Raw genomic sequence first — 19,483 nt, forward strand, 5'->3', positions numbered from 1 at the left:
CGGGTGGGTATGGCCTGGGTGGGCGTGGCTAGAGTGCGCATGGCCTACTGGGTGGGCGTGGCCAGCTCTACATCATTGGCTTCAAGGGTGCCTATGGGGGGCCCTGGGCAGGAGTGGGACAAATCTGAGGGTCTCTGGCAGAAGGAGGGTCTCTGGGCCAGGGTCAAGGCAGTGGGGGCCGTTCCCTCACTGTTTCCAGGATGGCTTTGCGGGCCACATGAAACCACTTCGCGGGCCAGATCCGGCCCCCGGGCCTTGTGTTTGACAAGTCTGCTCTACAGAGACTAATTGGGAACTAGATTTCAGCTCTGGTACTTGTGAACTTCTAGATGCACCAGGCTAACATTTTCAATATAGTATTTGCTTAAAGGGAATACTTCGCTATAATTTAATCGGGCATGCCAGGGGCAGTGATCCCTATTTAAAGTTTCTGGATACTATTGAAAAAAATTGAGCTATACCTCAAACATTCTGTTTGCTTCATATAAATTCCTATGTTGTTGTTAGCTGCGAAGTCGTGTCCGACCCATCGCGACCCTATGGACAACATCCCTCCAGGCCTTCCTGTCCTCTACCATCTTCTGGAGTCCATTTAAGCTCACGCCTACTGCTTCAGTGACTCCATCCAGCCACCTCATTCTCTGTCGTCCCCTTCTTCTATTGCCCTCGATCTTCCCCAGCATTAGGCTCTTCTCCAGGGAGTCCTTCCTTCTCATTAGGTGGCCAAAGTACTTGAGTTTTAGCTTCAGGATCTGGCCTTCTAAAGAGCAGTCAGGATTGATCTCCTCTAGGACTTACCGGTTTGATCGCCTTGCAGTCCAAGGGACTCGCAGGAGTCTTCTCCAGCACCACAGTTCAAAGGCCTCAATTCTTTGGCGCTCAGCCTTTCTTATGGTCCAACTTTCACTACCATACATTGCAACTGGAAAGACCATAGCCTTGACTATACGCACTTTTGTTGACAGGGTGATGTCTCTGCTTTTTAGTGTGCTGTCTAGATTTGCCATGGCTTTCCTCCCCAGGAGCAAGCGTCTTTTAATTTCTTGGCTACAGTCCCCATCTGCAGTGATCTTGGAGCCCAGGAAAATAAAATCTGTCACTACCTCCATTTCTTCCCCATCTATTTGCCAGGAATTGAGAGGGCCAGATGCCATGGTCTTGGTTTTCTTAATGTTAAGTTTCAACCCAAGTTTTGCACTCTCCTTCTTCACCTGCAACAAGAGGCTCTTTAGTTCTTCTTCACTTTCTGCCATTAGAGTGGTATCATCTGCGTATCTTAGGTTGTTGATATTTCTTCCGGCAATCTTAATTCCAACTTTTGATTCATCTAGCCCTGCCTTTCTCATGATGTGCTCTGCATATAAGTTAAATAGGCAGGGCGACAGTATACAGCCTTGCCGGACTCCTTTCCCAATTTTGAACCAATCAGTGGTTCCGTGTCCAGTTCTCACTGTTGCTTCTTGACCCGCATATAGGTTTCTCAAGAGACCAATAAGATGGTCTGGTACTCCCATCTCTTTAAGAACTTGCCACAGTTTGTTATGATCCACACAATCAAAGGCTTTAGCATAGTCAATGAAGCAGAAGTAGATGTTTTTCTGGAACTCCCTAGCTTTCTCCATGATCCAGCGTATGTTGGCAATTTGATCTCTAGTTCCTCTGCCTCTTCGAAATCCTGCCTGCACTTCTGGTAGTTCTCGATCCACATACTGCTGAAGTCTAGCTTGTAGGATTTTAAGCATGACTTTACTAGCATGAGAAATGAGTGCAATGGTGCGATAGTTTGAACATTCTTTGGCACTGCCTTTCTTAGGAATTGGAATGTAAACTGATCTTTTCCAATCCTGTGGCCACTGTTGAGTTTTCCAAATTTGCTGGCAAATTGAGTGTAGCACTTTTACTGCATTGTCTTTTAAGATTTTGAATAGCTCAGCTGGAATACTGTCACCTCCACTAGCTTTGTTGTTGCTCAGCTTTTCTAAGGCCCACTTCACTTCACATTCTAGGATGTCTGGCTCGAGGTCAGTGACCACCTCATTGTGATTATCAGGGACGTTAAGCTCATTCTTGTATAGTTCTTCTGTGTAATTTTGCCACCTCTTCTTAATCTCTTCTGCCTCTGTTAGGTCCCTGCCATTTTGGTCCTTTATCATGCCCATTTTTGCATTAAACGTTCCCTTCATTTCTCCAATTTTCTTGAAAAGATCTCTGGTCCTCCCTATTCTATTGTTTTCTTCTATTTCTTTGCACTGTTCATTTAAGAAGGCATTCTTATCTCTTCTAGCTATTCTCTGGAATTCTGCATTCAATTGGGTGTATCTTTCTTTTTCTCCCTTGCCTTTCGCTTCCCTCCTTTCCTCAGCTATTTGCAAAGCTTCCTCAGACAGCCATTTTGCTTTCTTGCATTTCTTTTTCTTTGGGATGGTTTTGGTTGCTACCTGTTGTACAATGTCACGAACCTCTGTCCATAGTTCTTCAGGCACTCTGTCTATCAGATCTAATTCCTTAAATCTATTTGTCACCTCTACTGTATATTCAACAGGGATATGATTTAATTCATACCTGACTGGCCTAGTGCTTTTCCCTACTTTCTTCAGTTTAAGCCTAAACTTTGCAAGGAGAAGCTCATGGTCTGAGCCACAGTCAGCTCCTGGTCTTGTTTTTACTGACTGTATAGAGCTTCTCCATCTTTGGCTGCAGAGCATATAGTCAATCTGATTTCTGTGTTGACCATCTGGTGATGTCCATGTGTAGAGCCGTCTCTTGGGTTGTTGGAAAAGAGTGTTTGCTATGACCATCGTATTCTCTTGACAGAATTCTATCAGCCTGTGCCCTGCTTCATTTTGCACTCCAAGGCCAAACTTGCCTGTTATTCCAGTTATCTTTTGGCTTCCTACTTTAGCATTCCAATCCCCCATGATGATAAGAACATCATTTTTTGGTGTTAGTTCTATAAGGTGCTGTAGTGCTTCATAGAACTGGTCAATTTCATCCTCTTCAGCACTGGTGGTTGGGGCATAGACTTGGACTACTGTGATATTGAATGGTTTGCCTTGGATTCGAACTGAGATCATTCTGTCATTTTGAGGATTGTATCCCAGTATTGCTTTTCCTACTCTTTTATTGACTATGAAGGCTACTCCATTTCTTCTGAAGGATTCTTGCCCACAGTAGTATACCTGATGGTCATCTGAATTAAATTCACCCATTCCTGTCCATTTTAGTTCGCTGATACCTAAGATGTTGATGTTCAGTCTTGTCATCTCTTGTTTGACCACGTCCAGTTTTCCTTGATTCATGGATCTTACATTCCAGGTTCCTATGGAGAAAAAATCTTTACAGCATCGGACCTTCCTTTCACCACCAGACACATCCACAGCTGAGCGTCCTTTCGGCTTTGGCCCAGTCGCTTCATTCTTTCTGGCGCTACTAGTACTAGCCCTCTGCTCTTCCCCAGTAGCATATTGGACGCCTTCCGACCTGAGGGGCTCATCTTCCAGCATCATATCGTTTTGCCTTTTGGTACTGTCCATAGGGTTTTCATGGCAAAGATACTGGAGTGGGTTGCCATTTCCTTCTCCAGTGGATCACGTTTTGTCAGAACTCTCTGCTATGACCTGTCCGTCTTGGGTGGCCCTGCACGGCATAGCTCATAGCTTCATTGAATTACGCAAGCCCCTTCGCCACGACAAGGCAGTAATCCATGAAGGGGTAAATTCCTATAGTAATAGCTATTCCAGCTTCTGGATTTCTGCAGATTTACTTCCAAGAAAGCAAATATATTTTCCAGTGCTGATTGAGGAAGCTTTGGATATGTTGTAGATTCTTGACTGAAGGGCTGAAAACACATATAAACACCAAAAAGTGTGGGTCTAATCCTATGATGTGGGAACTTCATTGGTATGCCACAGTTATTTCTCCCTATACTTCCCTCCTTGAATTTCATGCAGTCTAGTCTTTTAAAAGAAGAATTAGGTCGTAGTTTTTGGAAATTGGTGATGCCACTTGGCTATTACTTCCCGGTCTTTCTTCAGGTTCTTCCCAATGCTCTAGGAATACGTACATTTACCAGGGCTTAGCTCCTACTCAAGGTTTTTGTGGATCTAGAATGATCTTCACCATCTGCCTGGGTCCCTGTTTGTCCATAGACAGATGAGTTAGGAACTAGGGCTGGCTTCTGCCAATGGACATGAACTGCTGCCCTTTATTGCAGGCATTGTTGTGGACCTTGGCAAACTGTTATGCATCTGCTGCTTAGCTCTCTTCTGGCAGTGCTGTTAAGACAAGCTGCTCCAGCTATCACAAGTTTCTCTTGCAATTGCCGATGCTCTCCACATGCATCCTTCAAGTATCAGTTTCCATCTCCTACACCCATCTTACATCCCACTCAGCTTTTATGGGCTGCCTATCTAGGTGCAGAGAGAACCCTGGAACAGACTGAAGGAGGAGCCTTTCTGCAGGTATAGATGGGCTAAGTGTACTAGTCTCAATTCTTTGGCTTTGGCAAGTCCAAATCTCCACTGGCCCCAGAGAGTGGCTGAAAAGAGCTCTGTAAATAATGTGGGGAGAAGGCCTCCATAAGTGCATAGCCATGAACAGGCAAATGAATAAGATCCTTAACTATTGCCAAGACTTGCCCTGCCAGCAGGAGTGTCGATAGAGGCTGTGCTACAGCTCTGGCTCCACAGAAATTTATCCCAGCACCTTTGTTCCTCACCTTTCAAAGGATACTTTCATTGCTCCACTCTTTGGAAAGTGACTAAAAATAGAAGACCAGAATAACACTGAATCAAGGGGAGAATTTGTCTCAGAAGAAATGTGGGCTGATCTGCATGTTGCAGTTAGTTTTTCACGTAGCTTTTATTCTGAAGTATATTTTTATAATGTCCTTTTTGGATGCACTTATTCAACCTTTTCTCTGTTTCTGGCTCCATTTCCCAAATCCCAAATTCACAGCATCTGAAGCTTTTTAAATTAAAAAATGCAAATAAAATAAACGGTATAAGTCCTTCTGGTATACTCTATATTCATTTTCAAGCAATAATACAGCAAAGGGTACATCAAATATTTATCCTTGGAAATTAAAATAACATGCAATGCAATAAGATTCCCATTACAATTTAATCGCTTCCAGCAATTGGTAAGAGATTCAGATGCAAAAGAAAAGAAGAAAAAGAGGAATAGATGTCATATGAGCAAAAGTCATAGGTTTAAACACAAACATTTTTTTTGTTTTAGGGAATGATAACACGCTGTGATTAAGTAATAAAGATAACAAAGAGCAAGAACAGACATAGAGAATAGAAAGAAAGGACTGCAGGAGCAGATTTAAGAGAATAAAGTGACCCAGATGGGTACTGAAGCTCCTTCTGCCCCAGTTTTCAATCCAACAAGTATTATAGGATTTCTACTGAGTTTTGAAAGGAGCTCCAATTAGCTTGAGAAGTGTTGGCTGTCAATTGTATCAGCCCTAAACTGCATCGGATTGAAAGGCGCTAAAACAGCTGCTGCACAAAATACAAGACAATACATTTTGCTTTGTCTTGTTTTGGGTTTGGGTTTTAAGCTAATTCTTAAATTGCATTTGATATTTTTACTTGGAAAAAAAGTGCTTTCCGACTTTCTATTGGTAGAATCTTCTAATGGAAGGAATGATTGTTGCCGCTATTTGAGGGACATTTATACAGTATATCTGTTCTATATTATTTCTAATGTAATCATCTATAGAACTGTTGTCTTGCTAGTTTGAAGAGATAGTGTTCCCAGCTTCAATGTTTGCACTCATCTTTGTAGAATCTATGGCTTTTGTTGAGTCATATTTTTTCATGTCACCTTATAGACATGAGCCTAAGAGATACATATTTCTTTTTCATCAGTTCTGCCAATTTAGCGCTTGTCTCTTTTCCATTAGAAGTGGGGAAACCTTGTGGAAGACGCTTAGTTAAAATGTTAATAGAAGATGTGAGTATGTAAGATGAAGGAAGATAAGAGATACACATTTTAGGCAAAATGTTTGACTGTGTGACGTTGTTGCAGAATGCATCCCCTTGATATGTATGCACAGAAAGTCAGTTGGCTGTGATGGAACAGGGAGTGTTATCTGGATACAGACTGGCAAACCAGATAGGGAAATCGGGGAGATTTCTAGTTGCTCACATAGTTAAAATAACCCACATGTTTGTATTATCCCTTCATAATCTGATGATTATCCATGTTAAAAATGGAAAGTATTTTTCCAGCCTATGCTCCAATAAGTGACATGCAACTTAATCATTAATCCATGTTTCAGTTTAATATCTTTCTTTGAAATGTTCATTAAAATAACTGTCAGAGCCCATATTTCAAAGGGGCTCTTTCTAATTCTAATTCTAACCCTATTCTTTCTATTCTTTTGGGTTCTGCTACACTCCTGGAAGGGAGGGGGGAAGATGCTGCGGGCTGCCTCTTTGTTTTTTCTCTATTGCTACAAGGTAACTCTTTTGCTGTCTCTGCATACACACTCTTTGAACTGTCCTCCTTGATGTCAACTAGAAAGCGGGAAGAAAGGAATGTGCCTCTGGGCATCTGGCTTATCTCCTGCTCAGAAGGGAAGATGCAAAGACCCAACAAACACTGCTATAACCCTGAGTCGGACTGGCGTTATCATCATTTTCCCACAATGGACTTAACACCTGGGGATTGGCCCATTCAAACTGACCGGATGAACTATTGGGGTGGGCTTTGCTTGGGACTCCTTTAACCTTTTGATCTGAGCAGGACACCCTCAGATCCTGTCTATTATGCCTGCTATCAGCTTCTCCTAATAAAGGTTTCTTTTGGAAGAAAGTGCTTCCACGAGTTCTGCTTTCTTAGGATGATGCAACAATTATTTTATTCCTCTTAGTTATTAGTATAATAAATTTATCTTGGGACTGGTACTGGAACTCCTGCACTGGAATTTTATGGCTTCCATAATGGTCTTGTTTCAAGTATTAACAGTTACATATTAACATATGTACCTGGAAGGATACTGGATCTTGTTTTTATTTCAGAGTGGATGAGATGTTCTTTGAATATGGAAGACATTGACATCTTCCTTGTCATATCTATTTACGACGCTGGATGGCTTACAAACATTAAAACCAGCACACGTTAAGATAAGGGTGCCACCGGTCAGAGAATGTTGACTGGTGGCCCCCAGGGGGAGATCCTTCTCTGTGGGCGCCCCGGTGCTATGGAATCAGTTACCGGTTGAGCTCCGGATGGCGCCCGATCTTCGCTCCTTTCGCCGCGATCTAAAAACATACTTGTTCGAACAAGCCGGCCTGGCCTGAGGGTGGATTGGTGGGGGGTTTTTTATTGTATTTTATTGGTGTTTTTTTTACTATGTATTAATGGTTTTTTAGTGGGCATGTATTTAATTATTTTTTTAACTTTTGTAATTCTGTTTTTTATTCTTGCCCTGTTCACCGCCCTGAGTCCTTCGGGAGAAGGGCGGTATAGAAATATTAATAAATTAAATAAAATTAAATACAGGGAGTGCAGAATTATTAGGCAAATGAGTATTTTGACCACATCATCCTCTTTATGCATGTTGTCTTACTCCAAGCTGTATAGGCTCGAAAGCCTACTACCAATTAAGCATATTAGGTGATGTGCATCTCTGTAATGAGAAGGGGTGTGGTCTAATGACATCAACACCCTGTATCAGGTGTGCATAATTATTAGGCAACTTCCTTTCCTTTGGCAAAATGGGTCAAAAGAAGGACTTGACAGGCTCAGAAAAGTCAAAAATAGTGAGATATCTTGCAGAGGGATGCAGCACTCTTAAAATTGCAAAGCTTCTGAAGCGTGATCATCGAACAATCAAGCGTTTCATTCAAAATAGTCAACATTGTCGCAAGAAGCGTGTGGAGAAACCAAGGCGCAAAATAACTGCCCATGAACTGAGAAAAGTCAAGCGTGCAGCTGCCAAGATGCCACTTGCCACCAGTTTGGCCATATTTCAGAGCTGCAACATCACTGGAGTGCCCAAAAGCACAAGGTGTGCAATACTCAGAGACATGGCCAAGGTAAGAAAGGCTGAAAGACGACCACCACTGAACAAGACACACAAGCTGAAACGTCAAGACTGGGCCAAGAAATATCTCAAGACTGATTTTTCTAAGGTTTTATGGACTGATGAAATGAGAGTGAGTCTTGATGGGCCAGATGGATGGGCCCGTGGCTGGATTGGTAAAGGGCAGAGAGCTCCAGTCCGACTCAGACGCCAGCAAGGTGGAGGTGGAGTACTGGTTTGGGCTGGTATCATCAAAGATGAGCTTGTGGGGCCTTTTCGGGTTGAGGATGGAGTCAAGCTCAACTCCCAGTCCTACTGCCAGTTTCTGGAAGACACCTTCTTCAAGCAGTGGTACAGGAAGAAGTCTGCATCCTTCAAGAAAAACATGATTTTCATGCAGGACAATGCTCCATCACACGCGTCCAAGTACTCCACAGCGTGGCTGGCAAGAAAGGGTATAAAAGAAGGAAATCTAATGACATGGCCTCCTTGTTCACCTGATCTGAACCCCATTGAGAACCTGTGGTCCATCATCAAATGTGAGATTTACAAGGAGGGAAAACAGTACACCTCTCTGAACAGTGTCTGGGAGGCTGTGGTTGCTGCTGCACGCAATGTTGATGGTGAACAGATCAAAACACTGACAGAATCCATGGATGGCAGGCTTTTGAGTGTCCTTGCAAAGAAAGGTGGCTATATTGGTCACTGATTTGTTTTTGTTATGTTTTTGAATGTCAGAAATGTATATTTGTGAATGTTGAGATGTTATATTGGTTTCACTGGTAAAAATAAATAATTGAAATGGGTATATATTTGTTTTTTGTTAAGTTGCCTAATAATTATGCACAGTAATAGTCACCTGCACACACAGATATCCCCCTAAAATAGCTATAACTAAAAGCAAACTAAAAACTACTTCCAAAAATATTCAGCTTTGATATTAATGAGTTTTTTGGGTTCATTGAGAACATGGTTGTTGTTCAATAATAAAATTAATCCTCAAAAATACAACTTGCCTAATAATTCTGCACTCCCTGTAATAAAAATAAATAATAATATCATTAAAAATGGGGATGAGGGCAACACAAAGCACACAGAGAGAGGTAAGGTCTTTCCTAATCCAATAGCCACCTTCAGAATGGTGCAGTCCATTTGGGGTCCCAGGTCAACTGGTAGAGGTCTTCAGGCCCTTATGAAAGATTAGAAGGATGGGTACAGATATAACTTTGGGGGAAAGGTGTACATTGATCCAAAGGGCATGAGCCATACCAGAAAAGGCTTTTCAGCTGAAAATCCTTGACTGACAGGGTCTGCAGCAAGTCCCCTCTGCCGGCACAGGTGAGGTGAGCAAATCCCATTGAGGTGAGACAGTTATTCAGATAACTAGAAATTAGAAGTGATGAAGTTGCTTTCTGATTAAACTGTAGACTGCAGACACAATGGACCTCTATAAGGGCAGTCAATCCATTAAACAGTCCACCCAGGATTTAATCCTTACATTTCCACAGGGTTCTTGGGATTCTCCTGATAATTTGGCAGACAGGTCTGTGCCTGATTGATGTCTGGAATACCGGGATGAGTAATACATTGGATGAAATTGCTCCTGCAAGGTTTTTCATATGTGCTGATCCTGCGAAGCCATCTGGTCCTTGGATGATTTGTGAGAGATTCAATGACTGAAAAGACTATTTCAACAACTTTGTCCCCTAGGTGGTTCTTGGTGGCCCATGACCTGGTGATCCTCATTTATCTTAGTTTCTACTTGAGCAGCAGGTGGAAGCTGTGATCAAGGGTGCCTTTCCTCAATTTTGACTGGTATGACAATTCTAGCCTTATCAATGCCTGCAAGCCCTGGACTGTTTACACCCTGATTACTGTAATTACTCTACGTGGGACTATGTTAGAAGAAAATTTAAAAGCTGCAACTGATGCAAAATGTGGCAGCCTAATTAGCTGAAGAAATCTATAGCAGAGATGCATCCATATTGAGGTTACTGCATTGCCGTTCAGTAGGCTTCTTCATTCAATTCAGAGTGCTGGTTGTAACTTATAAAGCTATGTATCTATGTATTGTATGTATGTATTTTATATAGGAAAATTTACATGATCACCCAACTTACTTCCAGTGACTCCAGATGGCTTACAAGAATAAAATCAATACAAAAACAATACAAAAAACTATACAATAAATACAAAAAAAGCAACAACCCCACCCCCTTGGCGACAACAATCAAACAAGCCACTTGATGGCCTCCATATCATTCTCAGCTCATTGCAGAACCATGTTTTCAGGGCCTTGCAAAAGTGTCAAAATGGGAGCTAATCTTATCTCTGCAGGGATGATGTTACACAGGAAGGGAGCCACTATGGAGAAGGCCCTTCTCCAGATGGATCTTCTTAGGAGCATTCCCTGTCTCCCTGCTCTGGTGGGTCAGGTAAATATGATTGGGAGAAGACAGTCCTTCAAATAACCTGGTCCCAAGCCATTTAGGGCTTTGAAGATGAGAACCAGCACCTTGAATTGGACCTGGAAGCAAATCAGCAGTCAGTGCAGCTCCCACAAATCTAGACTTGCACAAAACCATGCAGGCTGCCGCATGTGGAACCAATTGAAGCTTCTGAATACTTTTCCAAGGGCAGACCAGGTAGAAAGTTTTGCAATAGTCAAGATGGGAGGTAATTACGGCATGGGTAACTGTGAGCAAGGATTGTTGATCCAAGAAAGGGTGTGACTGATACACCATCCACATTGTGCAAAGGTTCTCCTGGACACAACTGCTACTTGCTCCTCAAGCAGGAGTTGTGAGTCCAGGAAAAAACCCAAATTACATACTAGGCCTGTCTAAGTTAGTGCCTTCCCATCCAAGACCACACTGCATCAGGCTATATGGGATATCATCTATATTAGTACTATTCTTCCTACCTAAACAGTATCTGCCAAGAATTTTGAATCCACCAGAAATTGGGATAGTGGGCTTCCTCTGTATTAACCTCACTTCTCTGGAAAATGCTGGCCAGAGCTATTATCTGCACCCTTATGGAAGACCATTGTGTTTCAGTGAATCTTTGGTCTTTAACAAAAAGCTATGGATGACACTGACAGTTGTTGCTGGTATTATTAATGCTAACATTGTAGTTTACTGGAAGGTTGAGTCTTTTTGTAAACTCAGCAGAATTTATATTGATTGGTGTGGTACATAAATCCAGAGTAAATAAATGCTTCTCTGTAACAATGCTGGTGATTACCTATAAAGCCCTAAATGGCATGGGTCCGGATTACCTACGGGAGCACCTGCTGCCGGCGTCATCTTCCCTTCGACCTGTGCGCTCCCACAGAGAGGGCCTCCTCAGGGTGCTGTCGGTCAGAGAGTGTCAGCTTGCGGCCCCCAGGGGGAGAGCATTCTCTGTGGGCGCGCCAGCCCTTTGGAATCTACTACCGGTTGAGCTTTGGATGGCTCCCGACCTTTGCTCTTTCCGCCGTGATCTGAAAACCTATTTATTTGAACAGGCCGGCCTGGTTTAAGGGTTTGGGGTATTTTTAATTATTTATTGTTAGGGCTTAATTAATTTAATCTTATTTTTAACTTTTGTATGTAATGCTTTTATTGCCCTGTACACCGCCCTGAGTCCTTCGGGAGAAGGGCGGTATAGAAATTCAATAAATAAATAAATAAATTTGATAAAACTCATTTCTAATCACTTCTGATACCAAGCATAGGTTTTGCTCTGCTGTATGTGGCTTTTCTTCTTTGCATTTTAATAGGTTAAAAAATTGAAGTGAATCTATGGAACTGTAAAATGGCAATTTCCCTTTTCTCACCACTCATGTCTTGTCATTTCAAATATAAACCTAATAATGTCTTTCTCCAGATAAAAGCCACTTTTGGAGACAATAATTGTTAAATGTACAGGATGAAAAGTAAATAAATACAAACTTGATTACAAACATAAACTGAATTGTCCCTCTTTTTTTTACCACTCTTCTTTGCAGGGTGAAGAAATTGAGTGCTATTTTCAGCAACCAAAACTGCAGTGATTTGAACATGCAGGGGTGAAAATGAATGAAACTAAAGTAATATATTTATAATTTGTCTTTATAGTTTGTATTATAAGACAAAACTCCCTATTGGACAAAATATTGTGTGGTGAGTGGCTTAAGAATATACAGAAATTTTTTATCATCGTTATTAATAACTTAAACAAACTCTCTTTTTATTCCATCTATAAAACCACCTTCTTATATATGTTAAGTCAGAATTTTCTGGTTTTTCCTGCTGGCCCTAACAACCCTTCCAGTTATATTTGAATAGGATTAAGTATTCAGTAACTCATTTTCTTGTAAATGTTGCTTTTTCTTAAAGAAAAAAATTCCATTTCAAGAATGATAAATTTTCCATCTATATGTTTTTTATTTTTCTGCAGCAGGAGAATAAGACTGCATGAGAATAATTGTGTTCATATGCCCACTTTTGACACCTTATACCTCTCTTCATATGTTTTTTCCCCATGTTGTAATCCTAAAATTAATATTCCTCCTTCAGAGAAAGGAGACTGATTCTTGGAACAGAAACTCTATATGGCTCAAGGCACAATTTGCACAAGTGCTTTGTCAGGCCTCCCAAAATCTGGCCCTAGTCATTCATTAATCATATTCAGGGCATATTTCTTTCAGCCCAGCTCCTCAAGGTGCATATTTTTAAGTAATCTGTGGAATTGAAGATGTTTGTTTGCAAAGGTTGTGGAGAAGGGATGTATCAGTCATCTAGAACCCTGAATGCTGTAATTCCTTCACAAATAAGCAGCTGCTGAAAAACATCCTGTCCTCAGCCAATAGTACAGCCTTTTTCATGCTTGACCATGGAAAATTTGAAACTGGGTAGAAGATAGATCTGGGTCATTAGCATGCCCTTGCTCTCCTCTTGTTCCTGCCACTGAACAAAAAAAAAGACTGGAAGATAATTTATTTGCATTCTCTGAGCAGGAGGGACAAATGTAGAACATGAGACTTTCACTGCATGGAAGTCTTTTCGAAGCTTGTTATTGTATTAATTTTTCAACCAGGAAAATTCCCTAAACTTTAACACTGATCTAAAGAAATATATTTTTAGACTTCTGATAACAAACCTTGTCAACCAGTAACAAAAATTAAATCAATTGCTTATGTTGCAGCCATCTAAAATTTAATGAATAAAGAGAAGAAACCAACAGTGGGTTTTATTACAAAAAGCTATTGGACAATTTGCTTTATTTCTTCAAAACCATCTATTGAGATGATAGCATTTATTCATTTACTCACTTATTTTAAATATTTATATGGTTGCCCCTCTTACATAATGTAAAACTGGTCAGCTAACAACAGCAACTCTATAACACCTAAATCCCAAATCTACATTTTTAGTTTTTTTAAAAATGTATCCATATCTCTTGCTGAAATGGAGTGGCCTCACTTGTCTCCAGGTACAATACCCAAACTGTAGGAATGGTGATGATGATGATGATGATGATGATGATGATGATGATGATGATGATGATGATAGCAATGTTGAAATGATGATGTTGAAACTAACTGAAAGAAAAGAAGAACAGACATGAAAATCAGAAAAAGAGAGGACAACGTCCCAAGTAGCAGTGATTTTAAAATGCCTCCATCTTGGAAAATTAGAGCCCTTTTAGTAAGAGGAATTTCCCAAAGAATATTGCTGTTAGCTTAGCCTTGGAGCAATATAGGCTTCTACACATTTTACATAAAAACATATAGTTACCAAACAGTCCACACACAAGCCTCTAAATCCACAATATACACTGGCTGTTAATTGTGGAGACAAAAATAGTGGCTTCTGGTAAACAGATTCCTTTGGGAATAAAGTCAGAGATAGCTTTTGTGATTGCTGTGAAACACTTGATCCTGTTTTCCAGTAGTACTTTCCTCACAGAGAAGAACAGAATCTTTCAGTGAGTGGGTATAATAACCGGTGAGCGCCACAGGCAAAAACCGTACCACAGAGCAGAAGCTGGGGTCTGAAGAATGCAGCCAGACATCCAGTGGAAGCAGCTTTCTATTATATTAGTGTTAATAACTGCATAATCTCATGATTAAAGTCAGCTTTAGAAAAATCTCTCCGGCCTTTCCAAGACAGACAAACAGCAAGGAATAATCATCTACTTTGCAATGAAACCGATGGCCAGGCTCAGAACACCTGGAACTAGCTTCGCTAGGATCTAAAGTTTACATATACACACGTTCATATTCAAACCTGCGGTTTTTAGAAATTTACATAGTTTTTAAAAGGCTCATCACGTTCCCCTGCTGTAGCAACGTTTATGTCTATCTGGAATGCTTGATAAAAACAAGACAGCAGCAGTGTTACCTTCCTGCCATCACTGTTGGCATTGTTATTTTTAGTTTACTTCTTTCAGTCCCACAGAAGGCATCTTTCCTCTCCTTCCAACTGAAAGCCTATAGCTACTTTGACTGTATTATATTAAATGTAATATAATTAGATATATCAAGCATAATATAATCAAAGTAGCTATAGGCTTTCAGTTTGAGGGGAAAGAAACATGGCTTTCTGTGGGACTGAAAGAAGTAGACTATAAAAATAGCAATGCCAGTAGCGATGACAGGAAGGTAACATGGCTGCAGCCTGTATCTGCTTGTATATTTATTAAAAACAGCGAAAAAAGTTAATGACTCATTTTATCCACTATCATCTTTTCATGTATCAACTGGATACATAAATTTGGATTTGCATCTACAAAGGCTAAAGCAGTTCAGACATTGGTTCTCCTTTTCCTGAATGAACGGATTGTGTCTTCAATTACACATTCAACTTCTCTGGTCCCAAAGCGATTTTACACATTTTAAAATGCTGCCAAAATAATGACTATTTCACCCTTGTCATTCAATGACTTTTACCTGGCTTCTGTCTCTTAAGAATTTTCCCCAGGGCGAGATGGGCATTGCCTGGAGCAACAATATGCCAAGATAAAAATATAAAAATACACACATTTGGTTTCTTCATCCACCCATCCTTAAGGATTACAGTTATTCTCTTTCTATATTTAATTTAGGGAGAAAATTACAACTCCGTAGATTGTGGCGAGATAAGGAGTTAATGGCTTTAATATGCTTTTAGGATGGTATGTTGTTACTAATGCTACATATAATTAGTTTAATATATAGCTATTTTGATTATATTATATATAATTAAATATATTAAATATAATATAATCAAAGTAGCTATGTGGTTTCAGTTTCAGGGAGAAGAGTGGTGTATATTCATTGTGGTCAAGCAAGGCTCTCTCTCTCTCTCTCTTTTTTTTTTTGAGACACATTTATTTATTTCCAGGACTTACTGCATAGGTCACTCCAGTCAGAACAAACTCTGAAGGACATACAATTCCTCCTCCGGAAGTTGGAATAAATACAGAACTAAATGACACAAGCAACCTCTACATCCAACAGAGTGACTATTTGTTTTATATCATTTATGTCTCAGCTTTAATTTCTGCTGCTGCACCTGTGTACAGTAACAGACTGCTGTAGCTTTCAGTTTCTAAGCCTGAGCCTGGAATGGAAAATGCAAAACCAGGTATTGAAGTGAATCTGCAAGACTTCCTGCAGTTGAGAGAGCTGCTTTGCTCTAAAACCACTGGGACACCCCGCCCCGCCACCAGTTCATCAGTGAGTTGATGATACTCAATGATACTGTACATCTCTGCCCAGACTGTCCAAGTTATGTCACCAAGGTTCTTCCCAGAGCCTGGAGACTATGAAAATGTGGATGGGGAAGAACAAGTTTGGCTCAGCTCTAACAAAAAGAGAGGATAAAGGCTTTATGGGCGCCCCTATCTAGAGATCTTCCATTATTAACTCTACTTAACACTCCCAGGCAGAGTTGGTGCACAATTTCATGTTCATGGCACAGGTGGCATCCATGGGGCAGGAGGGCCTTTGCTTAAATCAATACAGCTCATGAAGCAGGCGTGTTAACACGCACAGGCTGAGAGCACCCAAAATTACCTGTGCTACAATTCATACCAATTGCAGCTTCCAGCTGTGCTTTGAGGGCAGCCTCAAGTAGAGTGTCAACTTTGAAAATGAGTGTGGCCGCATTCATTTTCCCCACTCATTTTCGGTTGACAAATAGCACAGAGGGAGGGGGGTTTACCAGGTGCTTCGCTAGACTAAACAGATTTTCTCCCATGGGAACCAAGGTCATCGGCTGCTCCCGGGACTGCAGGCTGGGCATTTCATGAAAAGGCCGCCAAGAAGATGTATTGGGGAACATAGTAGCTTGCATAGTTTTAGAGGTAGGGTTACGTGTCTATTCAGATTTGGTTTCACTTTTGACATGCCAATACTTTTTATCAATAAACATGTTCTTTGAGGAACTTGCAAGCCTCGTAGTTCTGCTTTATTTGTCTCTGTCTATCAGAACCATGACATAGAGTGCATTACAACAGTCCATACCATGTTGGCTTTCCACAGACAGTAATCCCCTACTCCCAATATTGGTCTTTAATATATTGTTGTTACTCATATTATTCTAGTAGTAACTGTATTGGTAAACTACCTCAGAATGTCATAATTTAAAAAAATAATAATAAATGAAGAAAAATGCAAAACCTTGCAACACTGAAGGCTTTTTTGTTTTCATATTGGCTAAAGCCCTTTTCACCTATTACATTCTCTCCCTGCACTCCAGTCTTTTGAGACAGATATTTAAAGGACATAAAGATAAGAAGAAGAAATCTGCAAATTCTTTTTCCCATTCACACCAGAGGTAGTCCTCAAGTTATGACTATTCAGTGACCATTCAAAGTTATGACAGCTGAAAAATGTCCAGTCCCTGCACTTATGACTGGTCCTTATACTTATCCTCACAACTCTTGCACCATAGTCATGTGATCACCATTTGTGACCTTTCCAGCTTGTCTTCCAAGAGTCAATGGTGAAAGCCGAGTCTGCTTAATGGCAGCATGATTCACTTAATGACCCATGTGATTTGCTTAATGACTGTGGCAACAAAGACCATAAAGTAGGATGTGAATCACTTGACAGCCACCTCATTTAGCAACAGAAGTTCCAGGCCCAATTGTGTTCATAAGTCAAGGACTACCTGAAGATTTTTCTTTCCAAGGTGGAAAAACTTTAGCAGACGTCCGCTGAGGGGATATAGGACCTCAGCAAAGGTTAGCAACCTTAGATAGCAAAGGGTGATCAGTTCCAGGAAAGACGGAGACATATATAAAGCAATTGCTTCTTCAAATACAGTGAATGAATTCTTTGTTAAAAAGCAGGAAGGAGTGTCTCAGGAAACCACAAGTTTCTGCTTTAAAATGTTTTTTTGCTTGAATCCCACAATGCTGAGGCTAGTCCATATCTGAAACACTTTATTGTAGTCAGGAGTTCTTGAATAAAAATGTACAAGCTAATTGTCTACAATTTGTGTCCTTTCAATCACATGATAAAGCACACAGACAAGCATCCTTTCTCTATTGATGAAACTTAAGAACATTTCAAAATAAGATGTTCTTGGCATTCTGTCCTAACCTGTGTGTGTATATATATAATATATATGGCTAATATGGTAACATTATCATGTGCTTTGAGGGAAGAGGGAAAAGATAAATATTCTGTAAAGGGAAGAAATATCAATATTGTAAATAATGAGCCATATTTACTTCCCAGAGAAGGAATGAAGGAAAATAAACACTCATGTACACAACTTGACATTTTCTTTGCTTTATATCTACTTAAGCTTTAGTGGAAAATTCATTTTCACAGGCAGAGATATCGACCTAAAAAGTATGACCAGGTCTTTTGAAAAACAGATTAACCATTTACAACTTCAGAATTCATTAACCTTCAAATTGAAGACCACAGTCTAATAGATGCAGCTATCTGAATTAGAAATGAAAAGGTAATTGTAGGGTTCATTTTTTAAAATATACCTCAGTTTCTACTTTTTGAACCTGTATGTGAACTGAATTCAGTTTCTACTGCACTTTTCTAAATGTACCTTATGATTAAAGGTAACTATAGGGAATTAAACACGAAGAACAAACAAGTTACGTAATAAACATAAAATTATCTTTTCTGAACTCAGTGGAATATCTGAACCCTAGACAAATAAGCAAATGATTGATCCATTGGTACATACAAAACTGACAGAATGCAATATCAAAAGAAAGAATAGAAGGATTTCGGGGGGGGGGGAATAGAGAACTGAAGACAGCTCTGCAAAAAGCAAAGCCAACAACTGTGAGGGAATGAAGAGCCCAGAAAATAGGCTGGCTCTTCATAATTCCTCTCCAGACAAGCACTCCAAACATGGCATGAGGCGAATGCAAAACAGCAGTTTCTGGGGAGGTTTATTGCTCTGGAAGGGAATAGCCATCTTTTTGCTCAAACAGAAGTACACACACAAACACACACAGAGAGAGACGTTTTCTGAATTAATTATAAGAATCCTTCCCATGGGAAAATGCTTTTGTTTTCAATCCTCCTTAAAAATGACAAGATGAGACTTTTAAGGCTGGGGAGTAGATAAGACTAAAAATTGCAGTTAAAGCAGAACGTTTACATTTGACTTATTAATGCAGAACAGACATGTCAAACTCACGAGGTCACGTATGGGGACTGTTTTGCCATTGCTGGCAATGGGGTGGGCATGGCTTCTGGGTGACGCATCCGGCCTGTGGGCTGGCAGTTTGACACGCCTGATGCAGAATGCAGCAAAATGTTTTAACATTTAACATTTACATTGAGCATATTAAAAGATATTTTCAAAGAATGGACTGAGAAGTTAATTTTAAGGGTGTATACAGTACCTCTATAGATAAACTGTGTTTAAAAGAAGTTATGGAACAGGAACACATTTTAATGGACAAGACTGAGATTGATTTGAAAGTGAATTTAAAAATGATAATGATATGGAAAAAGATGCTACACTGGACATATAGGTGAAACTGGCTGCTGTTTTAATATTCATTTATTAGATTTATATATTGCCTATCTTGTGATTTGAGGCAACTTGAATTAATTCAAAGAGATATCCAAGTGACCTGAATAATTTGCCTATATTGCATTTAAAAAGTCAGTGGAATAGTTCACATATTATAATAAATCAAAATATGGATTTTTGTTTTCTTAGCAAGCCATGTTAACCCAATTATTGTGTCTCTAAGCTATGATCAAAGGTTCAGTTATGGTTAATTTAATATACTATGATTAAAACTGCTGTTACAGTTAACTAAATAAATGATATTTCAACCAGCTAACACGGAATTCAATAAAGAATAAAGCACAATGACTAAAACAGTGAGCAAGAATATGTTACAATATGTGAAGGGAAGGCAGATTTCAAACCAAGTTGATTGACTGACTATGTGCAATCAACTTGTTAACAACCACACATGATCACGTGATAAAAATTCAGA

The 19,483-nt window shown here is 40.1% G+C and overlaps 1 protein-coding gene and 1 long non-coding RNA gene across 2 annotated transcripts in view; one reads left to right on the top strand and one right to left on the bottom strand.

The window, feature by feature from the left end:
• COMMD1 (copper metabolism domain containing 1) overlaps positions 1-15,397 on the top strand; it is a 97,691-nt gene extending 82,294 nt beyond the window's left edge. The window contains exons 3-4 of the mRNA XM_083369981.1: positions 12,030-12,110; positions 15,388-15,397. Of these exons, the coding sequence (XP_083226107.1) occupies positions 12,030-12,074 (45 nt within the window). The 3' untranslated portion in view covers positions 12,075-12,110; positions 15,388-15,397. The remainder of the gene's footprint in view (positions 1-12,029; positions 12,111-15,387) is intronic.
• LOC310644751 overlaps positions 1-19,483 on the bottom strand; it is a 76,582-nt gene that overhangs the window by 43,751 nt on the left and 13,348 nt on the right. Inside the window, exon 2 of the long non-coding RNA XR_014493374.1 lies at positions 13,486-13,604. This is a non-coding gene — a long non-coding RNA (uncharacterized lncRNA). The remainder of the gene's footprint in view (positions 1-13,485; positions 13,605-19,483) is intronic.

This window comes from Vipera ursinii (assembly GCF_947247035.1).
Source record: "Vipera ursinii genome assembly, chromosome: 1".
In the NCBI taxonomy this organism is placed as follows: domain Eukaryota; kingdom Metazoa; phylum Chordata; class Lepidosauria; order Squamata; family Viperidae; genus Vipera; species Vipera ursinii.